Source organism: Labrus mixtus, chromosome 21 (assembly GCF_963584025.1).
Source record: "Labrus mixtus chromosome 21, fLabMix1.1, whole genome shotgun sequence".
Taxonomy (NCBI): domain Eukaryota; kingdom Metazoa; phylum Chordata; class Actinopteri; order Labriformes; family Labridae; genus Labrus; species Labrus mixtus.
The window spans coordinates 13,621,923-13,637,877 of NC_083632.1; the positions used below are offsets into that span (position 1 = coordinate 13,621,923).

General features: G+C 40.6%; 1 protein-coding gene across 1 annotated transcript in view; it reads left to right on the plus strand.

Moving 5' to 3' along the window:
* myo15b (myosin XVB) overlaps nt 1-15,955 on the plus strand; it is a gene marked incomplete at its 5' end in the record, with an annotated part of 50,761 nt that continues 34,806 nt past the window's right edge. Inside the window, 18 exon segments of the mRNA XM_061028161.1 lie at nt 1-1,920; nt 3,774-3,950; nt 5,897-5,961; nt 6,046-6,109; nt 8,114-8,223; nt 8,347-8,421; nt 8,769-8,862; nt 9,008-9,111; nt 9,222-9,285; nt 9,865-9,978; nt 10,076-10,237; nt 10,312-10,425; nt 10,505-10,563; nt 11,451-11,574; nt 11,651-11,746; nt 12,600-12,731; nt 13,762-13,887; nt 13,982-14,059. Of these exon segments, the coding sequence (XP_060884144.1) occupies nt 1-1,920; nt 3,774-3,950; nt 5,897-5,961; nt 6,046-6,109; nt 8,114-8,223; nt 8,347-8,421; nt 8,769-8,862; nt 9,008-9,111; nt 9,222-9,285; nt 9,865-9,978; nt 10,076-10,237; nt 10,312-10,425; nt 10,505-10,563; nt 11,451-11,574; nt 11,651-11,746; nt 12,600-12,731; nt 13,762-13,887; nt 13,982-14,059 (3,678 nt within the window).

Consider the following 15,955-nt stretch of genomic DNA (forward strand, 5'->3'; position numbering starts at 1 on the left):
AGTGACAAAGTGACAGACAGTGAGGAGGAGGAGGAGGAGAAGGAGGAGAGTGATGCAGGAAGCTCAGAGGAGGTGACGGAAGACGACACTTGTAACGATGAGAAGGAGGATGAGCCGGGTGGTAACAAAGAGTCAGCAGAGACGCCGGGGAGTGAGGAGAGCAGTGAGGAAGAAGCCGAGGCGTCAGATACCCAAAGAGACACAGAGCAGACGGCAAACGAGGAATCCGACAGACAAGAGCTTTCTGAGGACGCCAAATCTGGGAACGAATCAGAGGTTGAATCCGGTGAAGAAGAGGAAGAGGAAAAAAAGAAGAAGGTTAAGGAAACTAAGGCAGTAAGTAGTGATGGGAGTGAAGATGAAGAGATAACCCAGGGGGTAACATCTGGAAGGCGTACCAGCCGGCAAGTTAATCGGACTCAACGTCCCACGAAACCTGTGCAAGAGCCGAAGATGTTCAAAAAAACCAAAGCAGACAAGCAGGCAGAGAAGGCTGAGAAGCAGAGGGCCAAAGCAGAGAAGCAGAGGCTAGAGAAGGAAGCCAAACAGAAAGCCAAGGAAGAAAAAAAGAACAAAAAGAAGCAGAAGAAGGAGGACAAACCCAGTTCTGCCGCAGAGGAAGTTCAACCACAACAAAGGCCTGACACAGCAGAGGAAGAGACTCTTGCAGAAGCTGATCAAGATGAGGAAGAGGAGACGGCTCAACCAACTCTGACTAAAGCACTCAAAGGCCAAAACAAAATCCTGCTTCTCAAAAACAAAGGGAAGGATCTCAAAGCATTTCTGGAGACGGAGGAGCAGCAGAGCTCTGGTAGCGCCATCAAAGGGCGACCACAGAGCTTGCTGTTGGGGAAGGTAAAGACGATGTCTACCCAAGACAAAGCAAACAAGCTGTCAGGCGAGGAAACATCAGAGAGTGAGGGGATTGAAGGTGAGTCGAGCAAAATCAAGGAACGCTTGATAGCACAAAGAAAAGGCATGAGCAGTCTAAACAGGATGTCTGGTTGGCTTCATAAGAACATGCCGCGGGGGGTAAACTTGAGGAAGAAGCTGTCTGCTTGGACTCGAGCAATCAGCGTATCACGCTGGCTATCACTCCGTCGGATAACACAGAAACAAGTTCCCAGAAAATCAAAGAGCAGCATCCTCAAACACCGCGTGGCGATGAGAGTTGCCAGTAAAACCAACCTTGCCAGCAAGAAAAATAGGGGCAAAGCAGGGGATGGAGGCAAAGAAGCAGACCAAGCTGGGGAGAAGGAGGTAGAGGCCAAATATGCCGTGGTTCTGCCGAGGATGAACAAACTGGGCAAGGCAGACACAGCCGAGGTGTCAGAGACCGCGTCTATACCGTCAACTACTACCGGAGAACATGCTACGTCACAGCCCAAACCCCCGAAACCAGGCGCCAGGCTCGTGCTTCCTGTCAAACCGGATCTCAGCCTTTTGAAGTCCATTAAGAAGCCCTTACCTGGAGGTTTAATCACAGGTGGAGAAGTAGCAGGGAGGAGCCCAGGAACCAGCGCTGCACTGGAAGAATCCTCCAACACTGAGGATAGAAACAGGCAGTCAGTCCTTGGAAATCAAGATGGAGTCAGTGTTCTACAGGCTGCCAGAATTAAACTAGACCCCTCCCAGATCAACCTGTCCAAGATATCCTTATCAGGAGGAACATTAGGGGGAGAACGGACTCGAGCAAAGAGACAAGAACCAGTGATAGAGGCTGCACCTGGGATACCGAGGTCCACCACTCAGCCCTTTTCAAATGGGGGTGCAGGTTCAGGGGTGGCAGGTGTCCGGTCCTTGTATGAAGAAGAGGCAGACAGGGAAGTTGCCCAGCTCATGGGTGAGGGGGGTACATATGGTATCACCCAACCAGAGGTGCACTGGGCTGGGAACCCACGGATGAGTGGCGACCCTCAGGTTTGTGTGACATTTTCATAGACTTAAAATCATCAAATCAGTTATGAAATGGCATTGTGTCACTTCAACATGTCTGAGAGGAAGGCTAATAGGCTATAGTCACAAAGCGGCCATTTTCCTGTTAAATCACACTCATCTATTACAACCACGTTTCCAAATAAGTTTGGATGCTTCAATAGTTCATTAAACAAGAATGGGACTATTCAACTCTCAAAGTTAGGGAAACTAATCTCCTTGATTTCCAAACAGTTGCTGTCTTGACTTGTGATAGACTTGTGTAAATCAGTATACCTCTAGTGTTGAGAAAACAGAAAATTTAAAGTACTTGGTCTTTTCGATTCTCTTTTTTTTTTTTTAATTTTCGAAACCCCCCCCCCCCCCCCCCCCGAAAAAAAACCCCAGAATTTACCTTTTCTGAAGATTATTCCCTTTTTAATATAGATGGAAATGGAAATAGCAGGCGCAAAATGTACTGTTTCATACTGAAACATTTAGAAGTGACACAAATACAGCAACAGGTGCATAAACTAGAACACTACTGTCATCAAATTCAAATTTGGCATATCATTTTCTGAAAACAATGACATTTCTCAGTTTCCAAATCTGATTTGTTGTCTTGTTAAAATGAACATAAAAAATGGGTTTGAATGTTTTACATTTGACATTTTACAGTTTGAGAAGGCGTCCCAGTGTTTTTTGAAACGTTGTGTACTCACTGCTTCTTCCAGGATGTAAAGCATATAAACGTCTAGAATCTGACAAGTTGTCATAATTTAACTGTTTCTCGATTGATAAGCAACTGACAATGGACACGGAAAATTTTGGGGTGAAGATCAGGCCACATTTTGAGTTAAAAACCATAATTCATAATGAGAACCATCAGAGCAGAGCTAATGTTAGCATTCAACTTCTTCCTAGTTAACTTTTAAATATGAGAATAATGGATCCAATATTTAAAAAGCCCTGAGTGGTCATGCATCCATACAATATATTTTACTCAGTTTTCCTGTGATAGCTAGAAGTTTCAGTTGTTTCCTCAAGATCTCCCCTTATTTATCTCATTATTTTAGCATAACAAAGTTGGTTTAACCATGATGATTTGATTTTTGGAGATCTCGAGAAAACGGCTGCAATTAACTCGATATCACAAAGTGCCATTTAATTGATTGAATTAATGCATGTCCACTTGGGGCTTCCATAGGATGTTGTGTATTTATCCAACGCTTGTCTTGAACACCTTCATATAAGCCTGAATAAAACTTACAGGAAGTGTTTAAGCTTACAACGTAACGTTAGCTTTGCAGCTCTCTCTTAAAGCTCCACTACTATTTTCATGTTAAATCATGTGTTATATTTTTATTTTCCTTCCATTACCTGCACCAAGCTTTAAGGACCGACAGTGCTGTGCTATATGGTTATATTATTAGTTGACTTTAGCAGCACTTACAGTCTTACTGTTCATTTTAAGTTCACATTAGCAAGACAGAAATACAATGTTTTCAGTCACGGACAGATGCTGGTCTTACCTTAAACAACGTAGAAATAAGCCTCAATCCACTTGTTTACACTTTATTTGAATCTTCTTTTTTTCAAATTCATCAACCCATTTGTCAAATTCTTTGGAAGGAAAGTTGTGGTACACAAGTAGGGTTTCTCAGCCTTTAAGCCTTTTTCACACAGACTTCACTAGTAACTGCTCAAACTTCCACCCTGAGCATGGATGATGGCCACCGTGTGAATATGGTCGATAGAGCGAGTCCCTTTAGTGTTTCTATTGTGACAAACTTTTGCTGAATCAGTGTGGTGGATTGTTTTCTTTATGTTCAGTTATCAATCTTTTCTATGTGGTTCAGGACTGGCTGCGTGCTGAGAACTTGTTGCCCCACCAGACGGTGGAGAAGCTAACCAAGTGGACGGTCTACGATGATGAGGGCCAGGCCAGGACTGTTCCTGCAGACAATGGCAGGGGCCCCTGGGAATCAGAGGACCCCACCCAGGACATGCTGGAGAGTCGACTAACCAGCACTCAGGTACTGATATGCTATTAAGAAAAAGACCAAATGTCCAAAGGCCAGTTAGCTACACTGGCTGGGAGGACGAAAGAAGAACAATACTCATCTTTGAATCCAACAATTATAAATGGAAGTCATAAAGTCTTTCATTAATCACAAATCTTTCACGTCTTTAGCGAACATATCTTTGCCTGAGCTAATTTTTTCCTTCACTCACATTTCCATGCAACCTACCTATACAACCATTAGTTTATGCTCTTGGGAAAATGAAGAAATAACAAATGGACCCAATTAGATTATCATATATCAAAAATCTCTGTGGTCTATTCTCTGGGGTAAAGCAAACCAAACTGCTATGAAGTGGCTCAAAGGGATTTGGGATGTGTCTGAATACATTTCGCTTGTTACACAGCCCACAATTGTGGTGAAAAGAGATGCATTAAGTCGCTTGATTATACGTTGGGCGATTATTTTGCGTAACATGAATCAAACCAATCACTGTCATCTCTCACTCCATTTAAGAGCCTGGTGCTCCTGCAGGCTGGCACGATGGTGTTAACACAGCAGATTTCATTCTTCACTTAAAGATAACCTGAAATTTGGACAGCTTATTTAACGTCTCTCCTTTAATTGTTCTCCTAAACCTACAGAACACACTTGACACTGTATGAAATATAAAAAGTCTGGGAGTCTGGAGTGCTTGGAAGTTCAACCAAAGTGTTGTGAAGGTTCTCTTCAGTGCAGACCACGGAAATTCAAAACAGTTTTATTAAATTGGATTTTTCATCATGGCAATGTTAAAAACATTGTAGGTCATTGAAAAGCTGGGTAGCAACCAACGCATAGCGGCACAAACAGCCGTCTTCAGGGTGTCAGACTGTGTGAAATATCTTGATAGTTGGTTGAAGTTACACCGTGCTGTGGTGGTTTCCACATGAGGTACAAAAGCGTATCCTCATAAATTATTAAAATCTTCAGACATGCCAACAGGATTGGACAGGATCTATGTTAATTAACGTTCTGTCTCCTTAATTCCCAGCAAGAAGGTTCCTTGATCAAATCCACCGTCGGACAGTGACTCTGTGTGGAGTTTGCATGTTCTCTCTGCATGTGTGGGTTCCCTCTGGCTTCCCTCCACAGACCTTAGGTGTTCTCATAAGGTTAATTAGTGAATTTTAAAATTGCCTGTAGCAGGTGTGAATGTAAGTTTATTTGTCTCTACATGTCCCTGTGATTGACTGGCGACCAGTAAAGAGTGCACCCCGCCTCTCATGGATCGGCTCCAGCCCCATCGCGACCCCAGACAGGACAAGCGGTATTGATAATGGATGCATGGATAGTTCTCTAGACCGTAATTTCTGTAAAAATAAACATACCATTACAAATGGAAACATTGTCAAAATGGACAGAGAGAATGACACCCTCTTTATGAGGTTGCATTTTCCATGAACCACATCAACACCGAAGGGAAGAACATTACCTGAAGTTCAACAGAAACATCGGTGGTGTAAAGGCAAAAGGCTCAGAGTGTCAGTTTATCAGCTGTGCCCCATCACTTATTGCCTCTGTGCACACAAGACAAAAGGACATAAAAGACTTGCTGCTGGTTTATTTATTTCCTCGTCTGTACTGATAATAGAGCATACAACACAGCACAGCGCACTGGTATGAGATTGCAGTATATCAGCTATCACACGGCTCCACAGCTGCAACTGGATTGGTCACTTGCTGTGAAAAGGTTATGAGTGGAGGGGAACATTAGCAGCAGGTAAGTGCAGAAACAAAACACATCTTAAACCATTAAGGGCTCTCGAGGAGACTAATAACTAATGTAATCATCGTTAGTCAAAGCAGAAGAATGTTTATAGAGAAGGTAAGGGTTCAGTTGTCTGAGGTTCGAGGTCCTGTCCGACTGGGGGGTGACAAGCCTTATTTTTGACTCTTGTTCTACTCATGTTTTTCAGGTGGTGATTTCTGGGGGCCAGAGGGCTGTAGAGGTGGACGAAGTGGACGATCTGTCTCAGCTGGAGTGAGTCCACACACAAACACTCAAACAGTACATGAAGGACAGTATAAATATGTTCTTTTTCAACCTGTTTTCTGTTTTTTTCAGACAAGTGTGTGAGAGCTCTGTGCTTCTGAATCTGAAGAAGAGGTTCCAGCGTGACTGTATTTATGTAAGTTTCATCACTGACTGCACACTATTATCTAAAGAATTTAAAAGCAGGTAAAAACTTTCTGTTATTTGGTTGAAAATATTCCGTCTTGGAACTGGCATTTTTATCTTTTATCTTCAGAAACGAGATGCATGCATCAAACACACCAATTCTGCAGGGGGGAAGGGAAGAGTAAGCTTGGCCAATGTAACTGTTGAGCACTGAGGCTAACAAGCTAACTTACCTCACCTTACCTACCTTAAATGCAAATTAGCCTTAGTTAATACAGACACATTTTATTCTATCACCAGTTAGTCATTTTACATGCACAGTTCATTCAAGCTGAGGTTAAAGCTTGATAAGGCCTTTTAATTGGACGACTGTCCTTTACCGAGTATACATGTACCGAGGGAGAATCAATTTATTGATGTCCTGTTCCACTACAGTAGGTGGCCATATGCCTCCTTTCAGCTACCACTGGACCTTCTTCTGGTTGATCTATTACATCACATACCATGCAACCACTAAACAAATTAACAAGCGTATTAAAGCTATTCACCTCAAATAGTCATACCTAAGAAAATGTATTTGTTTTATTTCTTGTCAGAAGGGAATATCCCATTACACGTATTTTAGCCATTTTCACCTGAAAAGTCCAGAGAAAGAGGCTATGTAAAGTTATAAAAAGCAGAAAATAAGGCCCGAATTGATTGAAATAAGTAAAAAAAATAATCTGCCAATTGGGCAAGCAAGTAACATTTTACTTGATTGTCTTTAAATGAGGTGTACTGACTCATTTAGATAAAGACATTCAGTGTTATGAGATATATTTTCCAAGAAAGTAGAAAAAATACAGTATCTGATAGTTGTCTTTATGCAGTGTTACACATTTTGTTTGCGTCCATGTACATCTTTATGTTTGAGTCCTTCAGCTGACACAACATGAACTGTGTTAAAGTTCTTGCTCTACCTCTCGCCATGTTGATACCTTCATCTTGTTTTCTTCATGGCTTTCTTCAACAAATGAATGTTGTTTGACTTGAATTGAAACATTGAATGTCGTTTTGTTTCGTATCATATATGATACATCAGGGATTTTATTTTCTCAATATGCTGATTCAGAAATATTTCAAGAAGAAATGAAACACTTCCCAGTGGATATTTGTACCAGTATAAATTCAAACTTTTTATTCCCCCCTCTGAGACTCTTTCCTTCGGAGCTTTGGAGGTGAAATAGAGATGTTTTTTCTAAACCCAAGCACACTTTCTATTTTGCACAACCTCTTTATAAATTGAGCGCACGTTTATCTTGTTAAATGTAAGACCTCCAGCATCTGTCCTTACGTACTGTAAACTGTGTATTTTTGGTGTGCAAAACAAAAAACAAAACCGTAACATTAAAGTTAACACTGCTAAAGAGGTTAGTTAATCAAATGATCAAATTGCTTGTACAAACATTGAAAAGAAAATTATGTTTTATACACTGCATGATGATACAGCAATGTGACAGTGGAGCTTGAAGGCACAGTTAATGTTACGTTAGTTTAACCGAGTGCTCAAATAATTTCCCTCTAAATGAGCGTTAATATCTATTTGTATCCGTGATTCTCAAATGTAAATGTTAACCAGGAAGTGGCTGAATGCTAACATTAGCGCTAGCTAACGGGTAATTTAATGTGTTTTATGAAGTCATAATTTGGCCAATTATGCTCAGATTTATAATTTCCATTATCTGTGTACTTTGTCAATAATCAAAACAGTTGCACAGATTTCAAAGGTTAATATAACTTACACCAGGAGCATACCAGTAAGACAAATCAACACCAATTAGGCATCTGACCCTGAGCTAACAGCATGGTAACATGGTCGCCATGAGAATATGGTTCAAATGTCTATTAAGGTTAAAAATAAGAAAATATAATTACAGATTAGTTTTAGTGCATTATCACTGACAACCAGCAATACCTGTTACCTTTGCTAAAAGCTGTTCATTCTGTTTTTGGCTGTCGTTGTTTTGTTTTTCAGACTTACATTGGAAACATGTTGCTGTCCATTAACCCCTTCAAGCCGCTCAACATTTACAAAGAGGAGCTGAGACTGAAATACCAGGGCAGAGAGCCGCAGAGAAACCCCCCGTGAGAAAACATATGCTGTTCAATATCCTGCTAACTTTTATTACAATCGAAGGTTTTAGTCTCCTCAGAAATCTGCTCCCCTAATGTTTTCATCACTACAATGTGGTTCTGTTTTGTCTTCAGGCACGTATATGCCATAGCTGACGTCGCTTTCTGTCAGTCTCAAGCCTCAACTGAGGAGCAATGCATTATCATCAGGTACTCAAATCATCCCACTTTTTCTCAGTATTTGAATGAATTGTGTTTAGTTTAAGATAAATAAATATGGTTCCTATAGGCAGTTCAAGTGTTATACCATTTCCACTAAAATGGAACTTCAGCATAGGCCCAAGCTATTTCCCAATTCAGGGTCTTCCTCCTTCAGGGAGCACATTTGAAGACTGGTTATGTCACATCAAATCATCCAAATCAACCAAATCATCCCTGGTTCATAATGACAAGGGGGTCTGTCACCTCTCCATCATCAGTTATCTTATCAAGTCTTTAAAAGTCCACACTCAAAAAAGTTTTGTCATAATAAGGTATTTTTCTAATTTCCCGTTTAGTGGCCAGAGTGGTTCAGGGAAAACTGAAGCTACCAAGCTGATTGTCCACTATCTAAGCTCCATGTATCAGGGAATAAATGACAACCTGAGACAGGTAACTCATTGAGGAAACACAAACAAACACATTTCTTCATGTTCTTAAAGGTTTGATGAGTAATTTAGTGTGAGAGACATGTTCTTTCTAGTCCTCCTTTTCTTTTCATCTTTGATTCACTTCTTTCTTTCTCCACCTTTTCCAGCCTATGGAAGCCTTTCCAATCCTGGAGAGTTTCGGGAATGCCAAGACCATCCTCAACAACAACTCCAGCCGCTTTGGCAAGTACCTCCATATCCACATTCTCCAGTGAGTCCACTATGTGTTACCCTTTTTAGAAAATGTTATTCCTTGATGCTCCCTCTGATGAGATTGGTGACAGCTGGTTTATTGGTTGACTCTCTCATCTTGGTTGACAGTGGGGTTGTTGTTGGGACGTCTTTGTCGAAGTACCTCCTTGAGAAGTCCAGGGTTGTCTTTCAGGTGAGAACACTGAGTGAGGTATGCTGTCTCCAGACATCGTGGAGTCCAAATTAGTGTAAAAGATCACCTGATTACATGGGATTGATTGTAGAAAGTCTCAAGCACCTTCCCTGGTTGAGTGGTTTGGCCTCTTTGAGGAGAAGAGAATTAATGATAAGAAGGGTTAGCATTTCAAATGTGGGGATGGAAATGTGTTGTTCGTTGGTTGGAGTGTCATCCACTTTGGTTTACAGTGTTGTGAAAGATCACACTTTAAAAGAGCTAGCTCAAAGTTCAGTTTACTTAGTTTAAAAACTGGTGCTTGCTCATAGTACATCATTTTAAAATTTTAATGACGTCCACAGCCTAAAAAACTAATTCACATTCATGTATTTGTTTTTTTTTTTGCTGCACCAAGCTACTCTTTTTTTAATAGAGCCTCCTATGCTTCCTTGACATCAGATGTTCCCCAAGACTCGTTTCAAGTCATTGCTAATGTGATTGATATTCTGACTTGTTTTCATTCAGACCTGTCTGGCTCAATTTGGGCTCTTACACAGTCATGAACTAATTACATTTTCCTGCAAATGTTTCTCTTAGGCCAATGAAGAGAGGAACTACCATGTGTTTTATGAGCTGCTGGCAGGTCTGAATGACTATGACAAACAGGAGCTCTACCTGCAAGGAGCCGAGACCTATTACTACCTGAACCAAGTACAGCATACATCAGTGAACACAGAAATATTCTCAATGTCTGTTTTTTTGTTCATTATAAGTTTAAAAACTGTATTTGTTCCCTTTCCTTCTCTAGGGTGGTGCTTGTGAATTGAAGGGGAAGCAGGACAAGCAGGACTTCCAGCTTTTGGTTCAGTGCTTTGAGACCATCGGTCTGCATGCCGACCATATCTCTACTGTCTGGGCCATCCTCTCTTCTATCCTGCAGCTCGGCAACATGTGCTTCAGCTCCTATGAGGTGTGTGTACAGCAGTAGTAGTGAGAATTCAATCTGACATTGATATCATACCTCAGTTGTTGTTTGTGCATCAGAGCGAGTCGTTTGAGGTGGCTCGTGTCTTCAGTGAGGCCGAGGCAAGGAGGGTCGGCTCCTTGTTGCAGATTTCCTCAGAGGCCCTACAGACTGTCATCACCCACAGAGTAACAGTAAGTGGCCTGTAATGCCTCTTAGTTGGTATTATATATATTCAAATGTGCAAACATTTGCATCTTTTTTTGTCAACAGGAGACGACTTATGACAGGATCTACTGCCCTCTGTCTGTGGAAAGTGCCATAGAATCTAGGTAAGACAATTTTCTCTAACCTTTGTGGGAGCGGGATGCAGTCAATTAGTCTCTCAAACCAAAATTTGAATTTTGTGCATTGTTTTTTCCTAGGGCACCAGTTTAGTTTAGTTGGTGCAGGCATCCCTTGTACAGAGACAATTGTCCTTGTCATATTGGTTGTTGTTACACCCAATCCTGACACTGTTTGGTCATATCGTCCCCCACTCGCTCTCCCCCTTATTTCCTGTCTCTCTTACTCTATCCTGTAAATTAAAAGGCCAAAAAGACCCCCCAAAACCCTTAAAAAATGTTAAATATGTTCATCAACCCATTTTCTGCCATTTATCATTGGTCCCTTATGTTATGTTATGTTTGAAGTGTATGAAGCAGCTGAAGGAAGGCAGGCCATATGTAATTTGCCAAAATCTTCCTCTTGCTCGTCTGTGATCCCTCAGAGTTTCCAGGCATAGAGGAAATATGTTATTAACTCGTGATGTTCTGGTTGTGCCAGCTGGAAGAACATGGGATACCTCCAATAGAAAAAAAAACTGGATTGGATCAACCCGACCATTATACAGATTTTAAAGGATTAGGATTACCGTTGCTTTAAAGAGGATTTCACTACACTCTTTGTTTAACGGAACACCAAAATCCCATTAACCTGAAATTAACCTCACAGTTTCTCTAAATTAAATATACATTGTTTGATATTGATGGTACTTTGTCAAACAGATTATGGTGACATAAGCCTTTATTTTATGCTTTATTCTCTGTAACTTTGCACTGAGGCTGAGCACTACTCTCTATGACAATAGATGTTATCCTGATGTTAAAATCGGAAGTGACCTTGATATTCTTTTATTGAACTGTACATATTCATCCTCTCCTCCTTGTCGTCTTTGCAGAGATGCTATTGCCAAAGCCTTATATTCAGTGCTGTTTGACTGGTTGCTCGAGCAGATCAATGACTGGCTGAGTCCCACAGAGATGGACAGCACAGTGGGAATAGTCGACATCTACGGGTTTGAGGTTGGTATTCAGTCCAGACTGAGATGTGAGGACTTGCTTGTTGGATGTACTTTCCCACTATCCTTGTCTTTCTTAGGATCTTGCAGTGAACAGTTTTGAGCAGCTGTGTATCAACTTTGCCAATGAGCAGCTGCAGCACTTTGTCAACAAAGCAGTGATCTCACAGGAGCAGGTCAGTGGTCATGAACTAGATTTAAAAATGTCAGATCACCCCAATCACATAGAGCTCAACAGTGACCGTCCACTTTTTCACTTTTCTCTGGTTCCGTAACTAAATTTCCCCATTCAAATCCTCCATTGACATTTCAGAAAATCTTCATAATATTTTTAATGGAACCAAGACAACCAGCTACTCTTGACTAAAAAACTTTGGTTTCAGCGCAGAAAAAAATCAAATTGTAAAACATAGAAAAAGGTAAAGGTACAAGACTGTGTACATATTTGTTTTTTCCGGGAGGGCAGGAACTTGACATCCGACATCCCATTCTCCAATGAGACCAAACAAACGATGGTTTAGCATGCTTCTTTCTGAATGTAAATGGACCTAATTTAATAATTATAATGTTTTAATATATTGTAGTTTGTGTATATACTGTATAGTGGGTTGAACTTCAATTAAATGTCAGCGATAGCACCCGACAGCTGAAATTTGTGGGGTCGGTTAACATTTCCATGATAACAGCAGGCTCCACCAATCAGAGACGTCACTGTGATACTCTCAGATTGTGGGTAGTGTAGTTCGATTAATCCATGTTTTTCAAGGTCTTTCACAGGAGCATATATATATATATATATATATATATATATATATATATATATATATACTCAAATTCAAGTAGCTTGTGGTAAGTCTACCTTGTGTGGTTATGATGTTATGGTTAAAGATCAAATCCACTGTGAAATAAATGAATGGGATTTTTACTTCCAAAACCCCACTGTTGAGCTCTCTAGCACCTGCAAGATATCCCTTTATGCTGACACCGAGTGTAGTCTATAATATTATTTTATGTTTGTGTGTATTTTAGGAGGAGTACAGTGCAGAACAGATCCAGTGGTACCCAATGCCACTCAAAAACTTCCACTCCTGCCTGGACCTGATCTCCTCCAGACCACACGGCATCCTACGAATACTGGACGACCAGACCTGCCTCCCCCAGGTACAAACACACATATATACACCCCTATACTATATGTAACCTGACCATCACGGATACACTAGTGGCCCTAATGTCAAGATGGCGGTGTGGTCAGACGCAGCAGTCCATTGCTCTTCATATCATTCTATTATTCTAGTGATCTCAAAAATAAAAATAAAGGAAATCAATGTAGCTTTTAAGGTCTTATCCGAAATTCAAACTCTAAATGTAGTTTTTCTTTAAGGCAGCTGGGAGAGGACTTCCAAGACATTAGCCTATAAATGTTAGTTGTGTGCCCTGTGTGCAGAGGTTACAGTCTCGAAGTGGTTGCCCCAGGTCTAACTCTGACCCTCAGGTCCTATTCCACATGTCATTCCCCACTCTCTCTCCCGAATTTCCTACTCTGCCTCAACTAAAGGCATTAATGAATCAAGTCCCTGTCCCAGCCTCTAGGGGCAGTAATGAGAATGGACTTTAACACATCACACAACTGCTGCTCTCCATTTGGCTTCAGATAAAAAAATATTAAAAGTGTGTTTCAGACATAACTAACAAAGCATGATTTAAAGAATGGCCATTAGGGGAAAGTAACAATGTCTTGCAGGAAATTATATTTTTTTCTCACATTCGATATATATTATCAAAAACTTTTATCAAAGTATGTAAAGAAGCCCTTAGTGGAAATACATCCATACTTTTTATTTTCATATTTTTTTTTAGATAAAGAGTTAACTTTATCTTATCTATGGAGAAGAACACTGGATTTACCCCTAATAACAAGTTAATTTCTCAAGATCTCGAGAGTGGGAGAGGGAAATCAGAGTAAAACAAAATGTATGGATGCCTGCCTGTTAAGGCTTCCATAAGTATGGCTTGTTTCAAAATGTTGAACCCAATTGATTAACCAGCATTTTAACATTTATTCTGAGATGTTTTAACACAGGACTTACATTTTGTACTAAATCTGAATCGGTATGGAGGAGTGTAATATATTCAAAAGCTAACTAAAACAATGTGTTTTTGGTACTGTTTTGATGTTTCATTTTATTAGGCCACAGACCACACTTTCCTCCAGAAGTGCCACTATCACCATGGGAACAGCCCCTTCTATGCCAAGCCCAAGAACCCACTGCCAGTCTTTACTGTCTATCATTACGCTGGAGCTGTCACTTATCAGGTATCAAGCACAGCACACTGATTTATAAAGCAGATTCAACACAGCAGCCTGTGCAGCACCAACATATATATGTAAAAAAAAATCTCTCTTCTAGGTTCATAATTTCCTGAATAAGAACCACGACCAGTTCAGGACAGAAGTGTTGGAGCTTTTTGCCAGGAGTCGGTTAAAGGTGAACAAGCTGGTATAGGATCCATATTAGGCTGCTGCTGATATAAGCCTGTTTAAAATGTATAGCAAAACAAAATTTCCACTACAGCCACAGTTAAAAAAAAGTTGGGACAGGGTAACAAAAGACTGGAGAAGTTGTGAAATGTGAAAGTCTGAGTGTTAAACTGGCCCGCCTGCATTCTCGACTTGTCACCAATTACCAAAATGTTGTGAAATGTAAACATGACAAAATACATAAGAACAGCTGAGCAACTGAAATCCAACATTAAGCAAGAATGGGAAAACATTTAACTTTAAAAATTACAGAAATAGGTCTCCTCAATTTCCAAAATGCTTACAGACATGCCTTGGACAAGATAATTTGATCACATAATAGTCATAGTCACAAAGCATAAAATGCTCCGATTGGTTCATAGGTAACTGAAAAAACAATCAGACTAACAAGACACAAGAAAGGTAAACAGCCAACCAAGGTGGAGGGATCGATGATGAAATAAAAAATTAAGACTCAGATTCAAATGTGAATACGTGAAGTGTAAATAAGATAAACTGAGTAAAACCAATACATTATAAAAGACAATTGGACGTGAACAAAGGTGATTAACTCGAGTAAAATTTTAATCCATGAAAGATTACCTTCTGAACTCTGTAATTTTTCGATTGCATGTTTTTCTTTATTGTCAGATTGCTGAGCATTCTCATAAAGCATTTCTATTGCACTCACCTACAGTATAACAAAAAAGATTGTTGTGTAGTTCTCATAGCAAATTCTTTATATCACGTCTTTGACGCATCATTTTGGTGTTGGACAAAACAATAACAAAAGTTACTCCAAACAGAAATCATGAGGAGTTTTCGGAACAAAACTGTTCTGGGGACTTTTTGAAGAGGAAATATCCACTAGGGAGTTTCCTGAGAACTTCACACCGTCTGCCTTCACAGCGCCATGGTGCTGGGAGAGTACCTACTCCAAAGCGAGAGCCATAACGGTTCCTCTAAACCAGTGGTTCTCAACTGGTGGGTCGGGACCCAAAAGTGTTTTCAGTGGGCCGCGAACATGTGACTGTAAAAGAAAATTGTCTTGAATTGATTTTGTCCAATCTGAGGTGTGAACTGTGTTATTTTTCATTTAATTAATCTGATTGGTTGAACAAATATCAGAAATTTGGGTCACAATTTTCATGAAGGAGTTGGTGGTGGGTCCTTAGGCTAGACCAGTTGAGAACCACTGCTCTATACCAGTGGTTCTCAACTGGTCTGAACCAAGTGGCCACCTCCAGTGTTAAAAAATGAAGCCATCACAAAAGTTCTAAAACCTGCAGTCCGTGTATTGTCCGCTTGAGGCTGTCTGCAGAAGCACAGGAAGTCACCCATTCAAAAAAGCCAGTTTTTACAGCATAAATAAACATGTTTACAGCCTGGTTCAAAAATGAAATAGGTCTGATTAGCTCATGTCTCTCGATCGGCACACACTGTACGGGGTTTTTTGTAACTAACCTGTTTTTATTTGATGAAGGATAAGAGTTATTTACAATAAGGCGTGTAGCTGACATGATTGACAGGCGGGCGCGGTGTAATGGTTTGTCAGGAGGCTTAAAACCCGCCTCAGCTCCAGCTCTCAGCCTGTGGTCAGGGTGACTGCAAGTTAGGGTGAGACAGCATTTCCAGCATCGAGACCCCCATCGATGGGACTCCAAAGCCCCCTGCAGGAACAGATGGGTGATGTCACTCAAGCTTTGCCCATTCATATTTACAGTCTAGTCGATATTTTTGAACCAATCAGATTTATTTAATGACCAAACCAAACTGAGCACTGCCCCTAGAGGCTGGGGCAGGGTTCCAACATTTCCTAGAACTATGAATAAGTTCCTGAGGTCTATAGTTGGATCATTTTGTT